The sequence below is a fragment of the Lycium barbarum genome, chromosome 10, assembly GCF_019175385.1.
Source record: "Lycium barbarum isolate Lr01 chromosome 10, ASM1917538v2, whole genome shotgun sequence".
In the NCBI taxonomy this organism is placed as follows: Eukaryota; Viridiplantae; Streptophyta; class Magnoliopsida; order Solanales; family Solanaceae; genus Lycium; species Lycium barbarum.
Window position 1 is genome coordinate 64,932,270 of NC_083346.1, and position 21,733 is coordinate 64,954,002.

General features: G+C 42.1%; 1 protein-coding gene across 1 annotated transcript; it reads right to left on the bottom strand.

The window, feature by feature from the left end:
* Window positions 1-1,940: 1,940 nt before the first annotated feature.
* LOC132613018 (uncharacterized) lies at window positions 1,941-3,184 on the bottom strand. The gene is made up of 3 exons (XM_060327080.1): window positions 2,858-3,184; window positions 2,267-2,530; window positions 1,941-1,946 (listed from the first exon to the last, which is right to left on the bottom strand). Exons 1-3 carry the CDS (start codon window positions 3,182-3,184, stop codon window positions 1,941-1,943), a joined length of 597 nt encoding a protein of 198 aa, XP_060183063.1.
* Window positions 3,185-21,733: the final 18,549 nt, after the last annotated feature.

Consider the following 21,733-nt stretch of genomic DNA (forward strand, 5'->3'; position numbering starts at 1 on the left):
ATAGTCACCAACCAAATCCATAATAGATTTATGAAAACCAACCAACGCTAAGATAAAAAGAATCTCTAGCCCACATCCCACGCTAAGACCATGGAGCATCTAATAGAGTTACATGAGTTTAAGTGTCGGGCATGTAAACCCAAAATAAAAGAAATAACTAGAAATAAACTAGATAAAGCTGAAATGGTTGCCTCCACGAACAATGCGGTGGCTCACCTCAGCAACAGAATCCACTTACGAAGTCTTCAATTACCAGTCTCATTCTCAACGACAGTATCTGCATGGACATGCAGGTAAGGAGTGAGTTATACATAAATATAACCTAGTAAGATCCTCGACTCGCCACTTCAAATACCCCTGGAACAAGTGTTAGAAAATACAAACACACAACAGGCACAAAAATATTATACACATGAACATATCATTATATAATAGCAACCAAGGTCCAAACTACTATTTATCAAATATATTATATATCTCAACACAATTTACACTACGAACCGTCATAAGTGGCAGTTAAAGAATTACTCAACACTATGAATCCACGACAACATACACAATGTGCCAAATATGTCAGGAAGCATACACAATGCTAAGAGAAGCATATACAATGCCCCAATATCATCAAGAAGCATACACAATGCTAAGGGAAGCATACACAATGCCCCAATATAATCAAGAAGCATACACAATGCTAAGGGAAGCATACACAATGCCCCAATATCATGGCTCACAGCTATATCACATCACAAAATAATTTATAAAGAGAGTTTTGGATTAATTGAAAATAAAGTATATGCGGTTGGCCCTAAGGACCACCGATTCTGCCAAGCACACGCTCGCCCCAACACATGGACCAGGCAGACAAAACATATTTTTAAAACGGGTTTTGAAAAACAAGTACCCAAAGCATAAAGTCTCACTTACCTCAAATTCACAATTCAAGCACACTTCCCAATAAATCAAAACTGCGTTCTCGAGTCTCCGGATTGCCTCAAACTACATAAAAACGAATTTAGAATGGTCAAAACCCTTAGGGTAAACCACTTCTATATTTTTAGAGGCTTAAACGGTTAAAGTCAAATTTTAAAGGACGAAAATGCCCTCTGGTCAATGTGTTCAAAACCCGACAAGACTTATGTTTTCGGAAAGGCCTTAACGAGAGGATTCCAATGATTTATAGAAGTCTAAAATCCGACGCTATTTGCCCTTTCAAATCAATGATTTTGGTTGAAGAACCCTAGAGCTAAACTTTCTCAATTCCTCAAAATATCCCCATGTTTTCACCATAAAGATTCACCCATAATTATATAATAAACCTAAATAAAAGATTAGAGTCATTACCTTGATGATTTGGGATGAAAGTTCTTGTTTTTATCCTCTCTTTTCCTTTCTTTTTCTCCCTTTCTTTTCCTTTGTCCCACTGGTTTTTTTTTCTCCTTCTGTTGGCACGTTTCCCCTTTTTTTTTTCTTTCAGCAATTTAGTGATTCACGTCTGATGACTTAGCTTTCAGAATTTTAAAGCCCTTTTTTTTTCTTTTTTCCTTTTCCTTTTTCTTTTTGGGCTTGGCCCACTAAATTGCTTCTTTTTCTATTTTCTCTTTAATTCTAATTACGAATTTCTTTTCTTTTAAATTCCTTTTAGCTAAAATTACCAACTTATTTAAAAATTGGGTTATTACATTCTCCACCACTTAAAATAACGTTCGTCCTCGAACGGATCTAAATCATACCTGTCGCGTCAAACAATTGAGGATATTTATCTCGCATATCCGTCTCAGACTCCCAAGCAGCCTCCTCGGTTGGATTGATTACGCCACAACACTTTGACTGAAGCTACCTTCTTCGACCTCAATTGTCGCACTTGCCTATCAAGAACAGATATCGGACCCTCCTCATAAGTCAAATTTTCATCGAGCTCCACATCCTCTGGTTGAATCTTATGGCTATCATTACCAACATATCATCTTAGCATAGACACGTGAAATACAGGATGAACAGCAGACAATCTCGAAGGTAAAGCAAGTTTATATGCCACCAACCCAATTCGATCCAAAATCTCGGAAGGACCAATGTACCTAGGACTTAACTTACCTTTCCGACCGAATCTCATAACTCCTTTCATAGGGGATACTTTTAGAAAGACTTTTTCCCCCTTCATGAACTCCATATCACGTACTTTCTTATCTGCATAGGACTTTTGATTGCTTTGTGCTGTCCGAAGCCATTCTCGTATCAACGCAACTTTTTCCAAGGCTTGCTGAACCAGATCTGGACCTAATAGTTGTGCTTCGCCCGGTTTGAACCATCCAACTGGTGAGCGACACCTGCGACCATATAGAGCCTCAAACGGCGCCATCTGTATACTCGATTGGTAGCTGTTATTATAAGCAAAATCTGCCAAAGGCAACTGATCGTCCCAATGACCACCAAAATCAATCGCGCAAGCTCTAAGCATTTCCTCTAAAATCTGAATAACTCGCTCAGACTGTCTATCAGTTTGTGGATGAAAAGTTGTACTCAACTCAACCTGTGAACCCAACGACTTCTTAAAAGACTTCCAAAACTCAGCAGTAAATTGTGCACCTCGATCAGATATTATATAAATAGGCACACCATGAAGTCGTACTATCTGACGGAGGTAAATATTTGATAACTGCTCTGCGATATGAGTAACCCGAACTGGTATAAAATGAGCGGATTTGGAGAGTCTATCCACATTCACCCAGACTGAGTCATGTTTCTTGAAAGTATTCGGCAACCCAACTACGAAATCCATCGTAATCCTTTCCCACTTCCACTCTGGGATAATCAAGTTTTGCATTACTCCGCCTGGTTTTTGATGTTCATATTTGACCTGCTGATAATTTAAGCAACTTGTCACATGTTTCAAAATATCATCCTTCATACCTTTCCACCAATATAATCCACGCAAGTCTTGGTACATCTTCGTAGCACCTGGGTGGATGGAGTATCGTGAGCTATGAGCCTCTTCAAGAATTAGTTGCTTCATATTACCCACCATAGGAATACACAGTCTACCATGACAACGTAACACGCCTTCGCCATCAATAGAGAATGACTTAACGCCCCCATTTTGCACTCGATCTCGCAGTCTAGCAAGACGGGGATCTTCATATTGGCAAGCCTTGACCTGCCCCACTAAGGACGATTGTGCCACCATAACTGCAACTAACTTTCCCTGTACTGTATGATCAATCTGAACTCCGCGGTTGGCTAATGCCTGAATATCCTTAGCCGTAGGTCATTCTTCAGCAGTAAACCGGGCCAAGCTGCCCATAGACTTTCTACTCAAGGCGTCTGCCACCACATTCGCCTTACCAAGATGATATAAAATAGTATGATCATAATCTTTAAGTAACTCTAACCATCGTCACTGTATCAAATTCAGATCTCTTTTCTTGAATATGTATTGCAAACTCTTGTGATCAGTATAGATTTCACACGGCTCACCATAAAGATAGTGACGCCAGATCATGAGTGCAAATACAACTGCGGCCAATTCTAAGTCATGAGTTGGATAATTCTTCTCATGTTTCTTTAGCTGTCGAGACGCATAAGCTACCACTTTACCATTTTGCATCAAGACACAACCCAACCCAACTCGAGATGCATCACAATAAATGGTGAAACCACCCTCATCAGTAGGTTAGGTCAAAATCGGAGCCGTAGTCAATGCAGTCTTTAAGTTCTGAAAGCTTTCTGAACATTCATCTGACCACTGGAATACCACACCTTTTTGAGTTAAACGTGTCAATGGAGCAGCTATCTTTGAGAAACCCTCCACAAACCTTCTGTAATATCCAGCTAGTCCCATTGTTACACCCCAGAAAATTTCGTGTTACTAAGGCTACAGACAACTTAATGTGAGTTCGAGGAGGAGCAAATATCACAAGTATAAAGAATGAAATTATACTGTAGTAGCATGAGTATGATATTTGGAATTCGTACAATATGATTGGAATAATACGTTAAAAGATATATAGCCCTCGTAACCGTAAGCTGAGGTGGGGCCCACATGATGGGATTTTTATAAAGGACATATGATAGGTTATATGGACAATATATGTGAATTTAAACACAACTCAAGCAGGACCCTTGAGCCAAATCCAAGTGTAAGCCCTCCAAAAAGATGTTTTTAAGTTACGTTTTCGGGTGATCTGACTTCGGGAGGCCATAACCCCATCATTATTTGGGAATTTGGGAGAACTCCTAAAATTAAAGTTGTATATAATTTAAATACCGTTCCAACCATAGGTCGTGGGCCAGTATGTGACATCGGGATATAGAGTTATGAACGTTTTAAGGCAGAAAGGTCAAGCTGGGCAGTGAAATGGGCCCAACCCGATTCCAAGTCGGGTCAGGCCCATTTCCCTTGCTATTTAAGGGAAATTTTCAGCCTTTAGCCTCATTTTTACACCATAAAAATCTAGAATAATTGATAGAGAGAGAGAGAGAGGAAGTGGAGAATCGATCAAGTTCGAGGCCCCGAATCCCGAGGCTCGTGAAGGATAAAGTGTAGTACGAGTTATCATCGTCGTTTTAAGCTAAATATTGATACTGGAGGAGGATATTTTCGTGGTTGAGCTGCTGCTAAGGTATGTATAAGATTCCTTTTATGTTATTAATAAGTTTATTTAGAGTTTTAACGGATTAGAACGGAGAAAATAGCGTTATAAATTCGTTTGTTGTTTTGTTGAGATTTATGGATCGGGGGCTGTTTTAGTTGGATTAAATGGATGGAATTAGCTGAGTTATGATGTATAATAATTATTGATGTTGTTGACAAGTTGCTGTTCTTGAATTTTGTAGAATAAAGTGTATGAAGATATCATATACAAAGCGTATACCGGGCTGTTTTTATATGATTTTCGTGGCTATTTTGTGACAATATTTTGGGGCTGTTTGGTGGTTGTTGTGAATTGTTTTGTGGGCTGGAATATCGTGGGATTGGCTGTAGTTGTTGTTGTTGTTTTTGTGTTTGTTGTTATACTATAGATATACGAAAATAAAGAAGTGTATTCAAGCATTGGTATACGAATGTATATTGGGCTGTCTTGGAAGTGATTTAAGAATGGATTTAATTCTAGTTTGATATGAAATTGTTGGTGTTGTTGTTGTTGGTATTTTTATTGATGTTTGGCTAAATTGGAATCTCGAGAATTGTTAAGTTTTCAGGGAAAATGCTGCCCGAATTTCGTTAAGTTTCATTCGTACTTGGATTGGTTAGTAAGTGATGTGGATGATCTAACTGTGGCTTATGTTATCTTAATTTTAGACCTACGAGCTCGAGAAGTAGACGTTGGACATTTAAATAAGTGTTAAAGGTATGTAAAGTTAACCCTTCCTTCTTTTGGCATGATCTTTATGAAATAAATAGACGACGTATGTATGATTTCAAAAAGCTCCGATTCTTAGAGACACTAGGATGGCTAATGTACTTGATTCCCAGGACTTATTTTATTATGTCTTGATACGTGTCTATGATTCCAGAAATCCTATTTGATATAATCCATTGTGACATTCGAAGGGTACTTGATATGATTATCGTTTTGATTTTCAAATGATAGTTCATTTTGATTATTCTATCGAGTCTCAGATATGACTTAGTTTGCATATGGTTACTCACTACTCTGCTCGTGCATGCCTCAATATATCTTTCACCGAGTCCCGGGCCGGGTATGTTTTCGTGCACAGTTCCACTGCATTGTTCACCGAGTCCCTCACTAGAGGGCCAGGTACGGTATATATATATATGATGATATGATGATGTGATGATATGATGATATGACGATATGATGATGTGATTATGGCGCCAAGGATGGCATGTGGTGACTTTATTCACCGAGTCCCTCACTAGAGGCCGGGTACGGTATATATATATATATGATGATATGATTATGTCACCGAGTCCCATAATGGGCCGGGTATGATATTGATATGCACGATTTACATTTCATAAGGCAAGTGTATTGGTATTTTGAATGTCATACTTATCTCCTGTGATCTCTATTTCAGTCAGGATCCTCTTTACTGTATTTCATGCTTTATATACTCAGTACATATCTCGTACTGACCCCCTTTCCTCGGGGGGCTGCATTTCATGCCCGCAGGTACAGATAGTCGGTTTGGTGACCCTTCAGCATAGGACTTTTACTCAGCTGTCTTGCAGAACTCCGTTGTTCCGGAGTCTAGACTTTTGGTACTGATCTTATGATGTATATATATATATATATATGCTTATCCAGGGGTACGGTGGGGCCCTGTCCCGTCATATTTCACTATCGATACTCTTAGAGGTCTGTAGACATATGTGTGGGTTGTGTATAAGTTTGTTCAGCTGTGTTTGTACGATGTGCTATGGATATGCTCTTCTGTAATGGCAGCCTTGTTGGCTTGCGTATCATGTTGATATATTGTGGCAGCCTTGTCGGCTTGCGTATCATATTATGTTCTGATCAGTTGTGACTCCCCAGGAGACCGGTTATTTGGATGTATGTATATATGATGATGTTATGAACCTTTGGAGTTCTTTTGCAAGTTTCCATATTGATTTTAGCTTCAGTTGACTATATCTAACAGGTACGTATACGAGTGTCCAGGTCGGGCACTAGTCATGGCCCACGGGGTTGGGTCGTGACACCCATGAAGTTGCGTATCTCTATGGGAGTATTGGTTTGAGGCCAATCTCGAACTGCTTCAATTTTCTTTGGATCAACTTGAATCCCATCTCGGGACACCACGTGTCCTAAAAAGGAAATTGTGCTCAACCAGAACTCACATTTTGAGAACTTGGCATAAAGCTTTCGTTCCTTAAGTGTCTGTAGCACAATTCTCAAGAGTTCGTCCATGCTCAGCCTCACTCCGAGAGTAGACCAAAATATCATCAATGAACACAATCACAAAATGGTCTAAGTATGGCTTGAATACCCTATTCATGAGGTCCATAAATGCTGCAGGGCATTAGTCAGCCCGAATGACATCACCAAAAATTCGAAGTGCCCATATCTTGTCCGAAAAGCTATCTTGGAGATGTCTTCAGTCTTGATTCTCAGCTGATGATAACCTGATCTCAAGTCAATTTTGGAAAAATCAGTAGCACCCTGCAGCTGATCAAACAACTCATCAATACGAGGCAATGGATACTTATTCTTGATAGTCGCCTTATTCAGTTGCCTGTAGTCAATGCACATTCTCATCGTGCCATCTTTCTTCTTCACAAATAACACAGGTGCACCCCAAGGTGATACACTAGGCCTAATGAACCCCTTATCAAGTAGCTCTTGGAGTTGAGCCTTCAGTTCTCTCAACTCGGCTGGAGCCATACGATATGGAGGAATAGAGATAGGTTGAGTCCCTAGAACTAAATAAATGTTGAACTCGATTTCTCTCATCGGGGGTAGGCCGGGTAAATCTTCAGGAAAAACATCTGCAAATTTGCGAACAACAGGAACACTATCAATAGTAATATTCTCCGCTCAAGTATCAAGAACGGTGGCAATAAAACCCAAACACCCATGATTAATCATTCGGCGTGCCTTTACATAAGATGTTATTTTTCCTTGAGTCACAGGAGTCATGCCTTTCCACACTAAAGTTTCTCCAGGAAAATTAAAACGTATAAGCTTAGCATAGCAATCAACCGATGCATAACATGATGCCAACCAATCCATGCCCGTAATCACATCGAAAGCGGACATCGGTAACACACATAGATCAACTACGGTGTCCCTGCCCTGAACAGAATCACACAATCTCTATAAACTCTATCCACTAATATACTCCCCCCCCCCCCTGGGGTTTCTACCACATACGGCACATTAATAGACTCAACTCCCCATTCTAAGAATATAGCAAAAGAAGGAGATACATACGAATACGTAGAACCAGGATCAATAAGAGCATATGCACCATGAGAACCAATAGTAATAATACATGTGACTACTGCATTAGATGCCTCGACATCCTGTCTGATCATAGCAAAGAATCTCGGCGGTCCACCCCCTTCCTGAGCAACATGTGCACCTTGTCGACCCTGTCCACGAGCACCCTATGGAGCGGTCCTAGTTGGCTGAATCTGACCCTGTGTAGCTGTAGGAGTTCCCTAAGGCTGTGTAGCAACTCGACTAGCACCAGAATTTCCTTTAGGACAGTATTTAGCAATATGCTCCTTTTCACCACAAGTAAAACAAGCCCCATCTTCCCCAAAGCAACGACCACTGTGATTTTGTTATATCCCGTGTTTTCACACCTTTGGAAAAATTGGAAATAATTTGGACTTGTAGGAAATAAGGTCATATTGAATTTATGTAACCCATGAGTTGAATTTTATGTTGTATTCTAATTGTGGTTATGGTGGGAATTATATTGGAAGTGGAAGTTAAATTAATTTGGTTGAAGTTGTAAAATGGGCACTTGGCCGTGTGGCACTTCTTGAAGAAATGGGAATGAATTAATGTTGTTTAATATGTTAGTGGTGTTGTTGTGATCCTTGCAATGTAGATGAAGGTAAAATGATGTAAGTTTGCATTGAAATGGAATGTAGTGGCTTATGTCGTTTTAGAATGATTTTACGACATTATGAAAATAAAGTTATTAAGTTGCAAATTATGATGAGTATTGATGAAGTTGGAAGCTAGAAACATATTATGAGTATGTTTGTTAAAGATTAGAAGTTTCGGACGAGTTATGACTTTAGCGGAAAGTTTGTATATTATGTATATCGTATGAATATTTTGTGGAAATGCTATGAAATGCTTTTAAACTATGTTGTGGTAATCTAGATTGATAATGAATGTGAAATCGTTGAGCTTAGTTTGAAAGTTAAGGTTAAAGTGAAGGTTATGGCATTATGTCGGCAAGTAGAACTAGTTATGTCATATTGTGTTTTGTATTGATTGTGGTTGTTGTGGGTGTTGTTGTTGGGTTGTTGTTGATTGATTTGGCCGAGTTGAATTCTCGGGGGTGCTATATGTATAGGGGAAATGCTGCCGAAATTTCGGTAGACAAATAAGAGTTGAATTGAATTTGTAGCATCTATGACTTACAATTGGTAAATGTGACCATTTGCAGATTTTCGACGAAATGGAGAGTGAGCTTGGATAGGCTTAAAAAGCTCAAAAGGTATATAAAGCTACCCCGATCCTTCTTTTGGCATGTCTAAGTGTTTTAGGATCGGATTCGGGCCTCAAAAGACCTTCTTGGCCATCGGAATCCGCAAGAGAAAATCTCAGTTTTTCCCTCAGTAGAATTGAACCATTTTGATATGCTTTTCCTGAAAGCATGTAGACTTTCTCTAAACTCCTTGAAAAGCTATAGAATGTCCGTAAAACCTTTATAGGTGACCCCATAATCTCAAAGGGCATAATTTGAGCCCACCGCCTTGCTTGTTCCGAGGTGGGCCCGCTATTCCCGGTTTTGCCCTTAATGTACTAAAGTCCCCTCTTTGAACGATTTTTGAAAGAAATGTTTCGACTACCCTTTTAATTACCTAACTATTATGGTTTTAAATATTCCATTAAGTCTGATAAATTGTTTTGATACTCGAAACTCATTTACTATGATTCCTTCCGACTTCATCGGATCGGTTTGTCTTTGATATGCCTCATCGAGTCTATGGAAACATTTATGATATTTTACTTGCATTAGTTTCTCACGACTCTATTCGTGGATACCCCAATGTTTCCCACACTGAGCCCGGGCCAGGATATGTTGTCAAGCGTGATCCTCTGCATTGTTCGCCGTGCCTCGATGTGAGGGGGCAGGTATACGCGTACATGGGTTTGTGGAGTATGTTGTGCCATGTACGCTTGTTCTGATATGATTTACTATGGCCATCTGCTATGATATGTTATGTTACGGGGTTATGCCCCTATTCTGATTCTTCTGTGTTGTGGCACCAGCGTCGGGAGGGTGGCCACTTTCTGTCGGCCGAGTCCCTTGGCAGGGGCCGGATTTGATATGACATATGTTCTGTACACACTCTGCATGTTTTGGAAATATGTATCTGATACTTTGGATTTTCCATTTACTTTCTGTATGTTCTGCACCAGTTATGATTTTGTTTCTGCAACTCAGGCTTTACATATTCAGTACATATTTCGTACTGACCCCCTTTTCTTCGGGGGCTGCGTTTTCATGCCGCGCAGGTACCGACGACAGGTTTGCTGATTCGTCTGCTTAGGATCTCATTCTGCTATTTTTGGAGCGCTCTTTTATTCAGAGCCATCTTTTGGTATAGTCTGTCACTTCTATATATGTATATTCTCGTTCATGGGTACGGCGGGGCCCTGTCCCGTCATAGGATTCTATCGGTTTGTTAGAGGTCTGTGGACATGTTGTGGGTTGGGATCTTTCTGTACAGTTGGGTGCTTATGTTGTGTTTGGGCGATCCCATTCGCCGCCGCGGCCGGTCCGCATATATTTAGATGTTGCTTTGTTGGCCCGGTGTGGCCTTTGTTGGTATTTTCTGCGTGCAGGATATGTGGGATAGTCCGTAAAACAAAGGAAACTCTGCCGAAATTTTTCTAAAAATTAGCTAAATTTGAAATGAAGCCTTGTTGGCTTCTGCCATATACTAGAATGCGTTTGAGTGCCCAGATCGGGCACTAGTCATGGCCTACGGGGTTGGGTCGTGACAAAAGTGGTATCAGAGCGGTTCGTCCTCAGAATGTCTACAGACCGTGTCTAGTAGAGTCTTGTTTATCGGTGTGTTGTGCACCACACCTATAAACAGGAGGCTACAGGGCATTTAGGATACTACCCTTCTTTCTGTCTTAGATCGTGCGATAGAGCTGTGTTATCAGGATGATTCCTCCCTAACGAATTGTTACATTTGCAGTTATGCCTCCAAAGAAGGCGACAGCGGCCCAAAAGGCCAAGGCAGCAGCTGTGGGAGAGACTAGTCAGGCCCAGAGGGTTACCAGGGCCCATGCTCATATTGCTCCTGATATTTTGCCCCCGGCAGAGGGCTCTTCCACCCCGCCACACGTAGAGGATATTGGAGCAGCAGCGGCTGCAGGTCGAGGGGCGGCTCCACCGCCAGCTCCCGAGATTCCAGTACCTGAGCCTCCAGCTCCACGGCCAGGGACTGAGGATCAGACTATGAGAGAGGCAGTCCAGCTATTGACTAGACTTGTGGCAGGACAGGTTCAGGGGCACGGACTGGGAGGTGACCGGGCTTACAGGCGTGACAGTTTGAGAGCCCGTAAGTTCTTGACTTGTGGCCCTCCAGAGTTCTTCGGGACAAAGCCCGAGGAGGATCCCGAGGAGTTCATCAGGAAGATGCGGCGCACCTTACAGTTTATTAATGCTTCCGAGACAGAGTCAGTTGCATTGGCTTCGTACCGGTTATATGATGTAGCGGCAAATTGGTACGAGTCATGGGAGTTATCCAGAGGCGACGGCGCTCCCCCAGCAGTTTGGGATGATTTTTCTCAGGCTTTTCTTAGCCACTTTCTGCCTCCGGAGCTACGGCGAGCCAAGGCTGACAGATTCTTATTGCTGAGACAGAGGGGTCGCAGTGTTCGAGAGTATAGTATGGAGTTCGACTCATTGGCCCGATACGCACCCGCTGTGGTAGCTACTATGGCTGACAGGATGCACAGGTACATTATGGGGCTGGACCGTTATTTTGTCGACAGCTGTTTGGTATTGGCTGCTCAGCCCGGCATGGATATTGCCCGGATTCAGGCCCACGCCCAGGGCATGGAGGACCGGCATAGGGAGCGTCAGCCTGATAGAGGCCAGGATCGGAGACATCCCAAGAGGGCCAGATCATCTGGGTATTCTGGAGATTTTCGGGGCAGGCAGCCGCAGTAGCCTAGCAGACATCTACCCCAGCCGGCACAGAGCGCACCTCCACAGCCTACAGGTCGCAGATTTGATAGCCCAGGTTATTCAGGAGCAGGTCAGAGCTCCAGGGCTTCAGGTTCGCGGACAGATAGAGGTTCTGGTCAGACGAGGCCACCTAGGCCTCAGTGTTCTTACTGTGGCAGATACCATCCTGGGGAGTGCTACAGAGCCACCGGTGCATGTTTTTATTGTGGCCGTCAGGGCCATTCTGTGAGAGATTGCCCGTATAAGGGTAGTTCGGGTGGTGCAGCGCAGCCTACCGGATCAGCCGCCGGGTCTTCATCTTCATCAGTGGCTATGCGCCCTACGGGGCCAGGTACTTCAGCACCAGCGGGTCGCGGCAGAGGCCGTGGTGGAGCTTCGGGTACTAGCGGTCCTTCGAACCGCATCTATGCTCTGTCCAGCCGCCAGGATCAGGAGGCATCGCCTAATGTCGTTACAAGTACATTATCGGTTTTCTCTCGGTCTGTGTATGCATTGATTGATCCAGGTTCGACCTTGTCATATATTTCGCCTCTGGTTGCTAGTAAAATTGGTATAACGTCTGAACTTATAGAGCCGTTTGAGGTAGCCACACCGATTGGGGACTTTATTGTAGCAAAACAGGTATATAAGAATTGTTCTGTAATTGTATGTGGCCGTGACACTAAGGCGGATCTGGTGGAGTTAGATATGGTCGAGTTCGATGTTATTATGGGAATGGACTGGCTAGCCTCCTGTTATGCAAATGTTGATTGCCAAAATAAGGTAGTTCGTTTCCAGTTTCCTGGGGAGCCAGTTATAGAATGGGCTGGTAATACAGCATCGCCGAAAGGTAAGTTTATTTCATACCTTAAGGCAAAGAAAATGATCAGAAAGGGTTATTTTTATCATCTGGTTCGGGTACAAGACTTGACAGCAGAAACGCCGACTCTTCAGTCAGTTCCCGTGGTTAATGAATTTCCAGATGTGTTCCCAGAAGAGCTTCCAGGCCTTCCTCCAGAGCGGGAGATAGATTTTACTATTGATTTGCTTCCAGATACTCAGCCGATATCTATTCCCCCGTACAGAATGGCACCGGCAGAATTGAAAGAACTGAAAGAGCAATTGAAGGATCTGTTAGAAAAAGGCTTCATTAGACCCAGCACTTCGCCTTGGGGAGCCCCGGTATTATTTGTGCGTAAGAAAGACGGGTCGTTGCGTATGTGTATTGATTATCGACAGCTGAATAAGGTAACCATAAAGAATAAATACCCCCTCCCCAGAATTGACGATTTGTTTGATCAGTTGCAGGGCGCCAAGTATTTTTCGAAGATAGATCTTCGGTCTGGCTATCATCAGGTACGGGTACGGGAGGCCGATGTTCCTAAGACAGCATTCCGGACCAGATATGGGCATTATGAATTCAGAGTTATGTCTTTTGGGCTGACTAATGCTCCTGCGGTATTCATGGATTTAATGAACCGGGTATTCAGGCCATTCTTGGATATGTTCGTAATTGTATTTATCGATGACATTCTGGTCTATTCTCGGTCCGAGGCAGAGCACGCAGATCATCTGAGAGCGGTATTAGGGGTACTTCGGCATCAGAAATTATATGCCAAATTTTCTAAATGTGAATTCTGGCTGGCTTCAGTGGCATTCCTGGGCCATATTATTGCAGCTGATGGTGTCCGGGTGGATACACAGAAGATTGATGCCGTGAAAAATTGGCCCAGACCCACGACGCCCACAGAGGTACGTAGTTTCCTGGGGTTAGCAGACTATTACAGAAGATTTGTGGAAAAGTTTGCTTCGATTTCAGCGCCTTTGACAAGGCTAACTCAGAAGGGAGCCAAGTTCCAGTGGACTGATGCTTGTGAACGAAGCTTCCAGTTGCTGAAAGAGAAGCTGACCACAGCCCCAGTTCTGACTCTTCCAGAGGGACCCGATGGATATGTTATTTATTGTGACGCTTCTGGCGTGGGATTGGGCTGTGTATTGATGCAGCACGGCAGAGTTATAGCTTATGCTTCTCGGCAATTGAAAAAGTATGAAAGGAATTACCCTACTCACGATCTGGAGCTTGCGGCGGTGATCCATGCCCTGAAGATATGGAGACATTATTTATATGGCGTTCATGTTGATATCTATACAGATCATAAGAGTCTCCAGTATATTTTCAGGCAGAAAGAGCTTAATTTGCGGCAGCGGAGGTGGCTGGAGCTCCTGAAAGACTATGATGTGGATATTCTGTATCATCCGGGCAAGGCTAATGTTGTTGCAGATGCGCTTAGCCGAAAATTTATGGGCAGCTTGGTCGATTTACAGCCAGACAGGAGAGAGATAGTACGTGACATTCATCAGTTGGCTAACCTTGGGGTTCGTCTGGTCGATTCTGGAGGTACACAGATTTCTGTCCGAGGTGTTTCTGAATCATCTATTAAGGAAGATATCAAACGGCATCAATATGAAGATCCTGTTTTGGCACAGTACAGAGACACAGCCTATGATAAGGAGAAGACTCCGTTCGAGTTCACTCCGGACGGGACTTTATTATTTAGGGGCAGGTTGTGTGTACCTGATATTGCAGGCCTTCGGCAGCAGGTTATGAGCGAGGCACATTATGCTCGCTATTCGGTCCATCCTGGGTCTACGAAGATGTACCATGATCTCCGATGCTTATACTGGTGGGATGGCATGAAACTGGACATCGCAGAGTTCGTCGCCCAGTGTCCCAATTGTCAGCAGGTCAAGATTGAACACCAGAAGCCGGGTGGACTGTTGCAGGAAATGGAAATTCCGACGTGGAAGTGGGAGATCATTAATATGGACTTCATTACAGGGTTGCCTCGCACTCCACGGAAGTATGATTCCATCTGGGTTATTGTTGATAGGCTGACAAAATCAGCCCATTTTCTCCCCGTCAGGACTACTTATTCCGCCGAGGATTATGCCAGGCTTTATATTAAAGAGATAGTGAAGCTTCATGGAGTTCCTATATCTATTATGACTGACAGAGGTGCTCAGTTCACGGCGAACTTCTGGAGATCTTTTCAGGAAGGATTAGGGACTCAGCTGAGCCTGAGCACAGCTTTCCATCCTCAGAGTGACGGACAGGCTGAGCGCACTATCCAGACGCTTGAAGATATGTTGCGAGCCTATGTTATTGATTTCAGAGGTAGCTGGGAGGATCACTTGCCATTGATTGAATTTTCTTATAATAACAGCTACCATTCCAGCATCCAGATGGCTCCGTACGAGGCTTTATATGGTAGGAAATGCAGGTCACCTATTGGCTGGTTTGATATTGGCGAGACAAAATTAATCGGCCCAGATATGGTCCAGCAGGCAGTTGATAAGGTGAAACTTATCCGAGAGCGACTATTGGCAGCCCAGAGTCGACAGAAATCATACGCTGATAAACGGCGTCGTCCTTTGGAATTCCAGGTTGGTGATTGGGTATTTCTAAAGGTATCGCCTATGAAAGGCGTAATGCGATTCGGCAGAAAGGGTAAGCTTAGTCCGCGTTATATTGGGCCTTATCAGATTATTAGAAAAATTGGGAATGTCGCCTATGAGTTAGATTTGCCATCTGATTTGGAAGCGGTACATCCGGTATTCCATGTGTCTATGCTCCGCAAATGCATTGGTGATCCCTCCAGAATATTTCCTGCGGATGATATTCAGGTGACGGAGCAGTTATCTTATGAGGAGCAGCCCGTAGCTATTTTGGACCGTCAGGTACGGAGGCTCCGTAATAAGGATGTAGCCTCTGTTAAGGTACTGTGGCGGAACGAGAATAGGGAGGAAATGACCTGGGAGTCCGACGAAGAAATGAAGAAGAAATATCCTCATCTGTTCCCTATGCCCACAGGTAACCTTGAATCCCTACTTAATTTCATTTCAATGCCAATCGTATGTCATATGTGTTGTTTGTAACCATGAACTCCCCCAAAGTGTTTTCAAACCCTATAAGATTAATTTTACATTCGAGGACGAATGTTCTAAAGGGGGGGAGGATGTTATATCCCGTGTTTTCACACCTTTGGAAAAATTGGAAATAATTTGGACTTGTAGGAAATAAGGTCATATTGAATTTATGTAACCCATGAGTTGAATTTTATGTTGTATTCTAATTGTGGTTATGGTGGGAATTATATTGGAAGTGGAAGTTAAATTAATTTGGTTGAAGTTGTAAAATGGGCACTTGGCCGTGTGGCACTTCTTGAAGAAATGGGAATGAATTAATGTTGTTTAATATGTTAGTGGTGTTGTTGTGATCCTTGCAATGTAGATGAAGGTAAAATGATGTAAGTTTGCATTGAAATGGAATGTAGTGGCTTATGTCGTTTTAGAATGATTTTACGACATTATGAAAATAAAGTTATTAAGTTGCAAATTATGATGAGTATTGATGAAGTTGGAAGCTAGAAACATATTATGAGTATGTTTGTTAAAGATTAGAAGTTTCGGACGAGTTATGACTTTAGCGGAAAGTTTGTATATTATGTATATCGTATGAATATTTTGTGGAAATGCTATGAAATGCTTTTAAACTATGTTGTGGTAATCTAGATTGATAATGAATGTGAAATCGTTGAGCTTAGTTTGAAAGTTAAGGTTAAAGTGAAGGTTATGGCATTATGTCGGCAAGTAGAACTAGTTATGTCATATTGTGTTTTGTATTGATTGTGGTTGTTGTGGGTGTTGTTGTTGGGTTGTTGTTGATTGATTTGGCCGAGTTGAATTCTCGGGGGTGCTATATGTATAGGGGAAATGCTGCCGAAATTTCGGTAGACAAATAAGAGTTGAATTGAATTTGTAGCATCTATGACTTACAATTGGTAAATGTGACCATTTGCAGATTTTCGACGAAACGGAGAGATAGCTTGGATAGGCTTAAAAAGCTCAAAAGGTATATAAAGCTACCCCGATCCTTCTTTTGGCATGTCTAAGTGTTTTAGGATCGGATTCGGGCCTCAAAAGACCTTCTTGGCCATCGGAATCCGCAAGAGAAAATCTCAGTTTTTCCCTCAGTAGAATTGAACCATTTTGATATGCTTTTTCTGAAAGCATGTAGACTTTCTCTAAACTCCTTGAAAAGCTATAGAATGTCCGTAGAACCTTTATAGGTGACCCCATAAGCTCAAAGGGCGTAATTTGAGCCCACCGCCTTGCTTGTTCCGAGGTGGGCCCGCTATTCCCGGTTTTGCCCTTAATGTACTAAAGTCCCCTCTTTGAACGATTTTTGAAAGAAATGTTTCGACTACCCTTTTAATTACCTAAATATTATGGTTTTAAATATTCCATTAAGTCTGATAAATTGTTTTGATACTCGAAACTCATTTACTATGATTCCTTCCGACTTCATCGGATCGGTTTGTCTTTGATATGCCTCATCGAGTCTATGGAAACATTTATGATATTTTACTTGCATTAGTTTCTCACGACTCTATTCGTGGATACCCCAATGTTTCCCACACTGAGCCCGGGCCAGGATATGTTGTCAAGCGTGATCCTCTGCATTGTTCGTCGTGCCTCGATGTGAGGGGGCAGGTATACGCGTACATGGGTTTGTGGAGTATGCTGTGCCATGTACGCTTGTTCTGATATGATTTACTATGGCCATCTGCTATGATATGTTATGTTACGGGGTTATGCCCCTATTCTGATTCTTCTGTGTTGTGGCACTAGCGTCGGGAGGGTGGCCACTTTCTGTCGGCCGAGTCCCTTGGCAGGGGCCGGATTTGATATGACATATGTTCTGTACACACTCTGCATGTTTTGGAAATATGTATCTGATACATTGGATTTTCCATTTACTTTCTGTATGTTCTGCACCAGTTATGATTTTGTTTCTGCAACTCAGGCTTTACATATTCAGTACATATTTCGTACTGACCCCCTTTTCTTCGGGGGCTGCGTTTTCATGCCGCGCAGGTACCGACGACAGGTTTGCTGATCCGTCTGCTTAGGATCTCATTCTGCTATTTTTGGAGCGCTCTTTTATTCAGAGCCCTCTTTTGGTATAGTCTGTCACTTCTATATATGTATATTCTCGTTCATGGGTACGGCGGGGCCCTGTCCCGTCATAGGATTCTGTCGGTTTGTTAGAGGTCTGTGGACATGTTGTGGGTTGGGATCTTTCTGTACAGTTGGGTGCTTATGTTGTGTTTGGGCGATCCCATTCGCCGCGGCGGCCGGTCCGCATATATTTAGATGTTGCTTTGTTGGCCCTGTGTGGCCTTTGTTGGTATTTTCTGCGTGCAGGATATGTGGGATAGTCCGTAAAACAAAGGAAACTCTGCCGAAATTTTTCTAAAAAATAGCTAAATTTGAAATGAAGCCTTGTCGGCTTCTGCCATATACTAGAATGCGTTTGAGTGCCCAGATCGGGCACTAGTCATGGCCTACGGGGTTGGGTCGTGACAGATTTCTACCACAGTTAGAACACCTCGGATGATAACCTGACTGATATGAGCTATTACCCTTCCTCTGCATCTACTGCTGGCCCTGTCTAGCGGAATAACCACTAGAAGACTGCACCACTGATTCTGATTGAGTAGATCTGGACTGCCCACGATAAAAACCACTCTTGCCCCCAGATGGAGCACCACTAAACCCACTTGTGTTACGTGGCTTTTTGCTTTCACGCTCATCTTCGTCCATCTCTAGATAGGACTCGTAACGGAGAGCAGTGTCAACTACATCTGAATAGGTACCATATCGCACATCTCGTACCACAGGACCACGATAGCGATGCTCAAGTCCATCCATAAATCGTCTCACCTTCTCTCTCAGATCCTCTACCAAATAAGGTACACACCTGGATAAATCTGTAAACTTGACCTCATATTCTGTAACGGTCATAGTTCCCCGCCGCAGATTATTGAACTGACGTCTTATGTCATCTTGCTTGCTTAAGGGAATAAACCTGTCCTTAAATAGTGCTAAAAATTCTGACCAAGTAATAGGTGGTAACCCTGCTGGTCTACCTCTCTAAATCGAAATCCACTAAGACTCTGCAGAGCCTGAGAATAAGAAAGTGGCAAATTCCACACCACGAGTCTCCTTTAGCCCAAACGTAGTCAATATCTTTTCACAACGATCAATGAACTTCTGAGGTTCAATAGAAGTTGGTGAAGCATCAAACTCTGGTGGCTTAAGATCCATGAAATTCTTAAACTCCTTAGATTGCCCTGCAGACTGGACAACCTGTTGAGGGGCCAACTGACGTGTCTGATTAGCTGCAACATTCAACTGAACTTGGGCTTGTGCTTGTGAAGTAGCCTGAGGACCTGGAATTCTACCATGATTAGGCGCCAATGCCTCCAACACATTCAATAATCTGGTCACCACATCTGCGGGCATAGCAATAGTAGGGGCAGCAGCTGGTGCCAGTGGAGTATTCTGAACCACTTGTTCCTGCACTTCCTCTGACGCAACTCGGGCCTAACCCCCATTCACAACTTCAGGCTGAGGAGTGGCCTGAGTCCTAGTCTGAGCTCTAGTCTGATGAGCACTAGCTTGTCTACCACCACGGGTAGCACTCTGTCCAGCACCACGTTTAGCAGATGAAGATGCGCGTTTTTTAGCCATCTGCGAAATTAATATTATAATGTTAAAATTGATTCAACTCACACACGAACAAGGAATGAAAGAAGGGAAACCTTCCTAGATGTCCAGTAGCCTCAAGGTCATAAGTATGGGCGCCTGCATACCCATGAACAAGATTCTACTAAACATTGCTCCATGACCCGGGACTTAAAGCCTAGGCTCTGATACCAACTTTGTCACGTCCCAAAATACCCGCTAGACGTGATTGGCACCTAGCAAACACCACCCGCTAGGCGAACCATATATCATACTCTTAATCATTTACAAAAGCACTAAAAGAAAATAAGTGTAGGTCCAACAACGTTATTAATGATAAAAATGCGAAATAATCGCCAACCAAATCCATAATAAATTTATGAAAACCAACCAACGCTAAGATAAAAAGAATCTCTAGCCCACATCCCACGCTAAGACCATGGAGCATCTAACAGAGTAACATGGGTTTGAGTGTCAGGCATGTAAACCCAAAATAAAAGAAATAACTAGAAATAAACTAGATAGAGCTGAAATGGCTGCCTCCACGAACAATGCGGTGGCTCACCTCAACAACAGAATCCACTCACGAAGTCTTCAATTACCAGCTTCGTTCTCAACGACAGTATCTGCATGGACATGCAGGTAAGGAGTGAGTTATACATAAATATAACCCAGTAAGATTCTCGACCCGCGACTTCAAATACCCCTGGAACAAGTGTTAGAAAATACAAACACACAACAGGCACAAAAATATTATGCACATGAATATATCATTATATAATAGCAACCAAGGTCCAAACCACTGTTTATCAAATATATTATATATCTCAACACAATTTACACTACGAACCGTCATAAGTGGCAGTTAAAGAATTAGTCAACACTATGAATCCACGGCAACATACACAATGTGCCAAATATGTCAGGAAGCACACACAATGCTAAGGGAAGCATACACAATGCCCCAATATCGTCAAGAAGCATACACAATGCTAAGGGAAGTATACACAATGCTAAGGAAAGCACACACAATGCCCCAATATCATGGCTCACAGCTATATCACATCACAAAATAATTTATAAAGAGAGTTTTGGATTATTTGAAAATAAAGTATATGCGGTTGGCCATAAGGACCACCGATTCTGCCAAGCACACGCTCGCCCCAACACATGGACCAGGCAGACAAAACATATTTTTAAAACGGGTTTTGAAAAACAATTACCCAAAGCTTAAAGTCTCACTTACCTCAAATTCACAATTCAAGCACACTTCCCAATAAATCAAAACTGCGTTCTCGAGTCTCCGGATTGCCTCAAACTACATAAAAACGAATTTATAATGGTCAAAATCCTTAGGGTAAACCACTTCTATATTTTTAGAGGCTTAAACGGTTAAGTCAAATTTTAAAGGACGAAAACGCCCTCTGGTCAATGTGTTCAAAACCCGACAAGACTTATGTTTTCGGAAAGGCTTTAACGAGAGGATTCCAACGATATATAGAAGTCTAAAATTCGACGCTATTTGCCCTTTCAAATCAATGATTTTTGTTGAAGAACCCTAGAGCTAAACTTTCTCAATTCCTCAAAATATCCCCATGTTTTCACCATAAAGATTCACTCATAATTATGTAATAAACTTAAATAAAAGATTAGAGTCATTACCTTGATGATTTGGGATGAATGTTCTTGTTTTTATCCTCTCTTTTCCTTTCTTTTTCTCCCTTTCTTTTCCTTTGTCCCACTGGTTTTTTTCTCTCCTTCTGTTGGCACGTTTCCCTTTTTTTTTCTTTCAGCAATTTAGTGATTCACGTCTGATGGCTTAGCCATCCGAATTTTAAAGCCCCCCCCCCCCCCTTGTTTTTTCTTTTTTTCCTTTTTCTTTTCCTTTTTGGGCTTGGCCCACTAAATTGCTTCTTTTTCTATTTTCTGTTTAATTCTAATTACGATTTCTTTTCTTTTAAATTCCTTTTAGCTAAAATTACCAACTAAACCCTTATTTAAAAATTGGATTATTACAAAAAATTCAAAGGTTTACATATTCGTACTTTACTAGCAGAGGATGATGGTGATTTTCCTAATATGATTACAAGGTCAAAGTAGCAGCAAATATTAATAAAATTGATGAATATTATGCTGATAAGCCGATGCAAAGGATGTATTACTATCCCAGACCTACTCCTTAAGATATCTTATTAGAAGGGCATGATCATGTTATTACCAATAGTTATAGTGGTAAAGAAATCTGTGAATGGAACATAGATGGTTATAGTGAAAGACAGATTTATTGTACCATACATAGAATGTT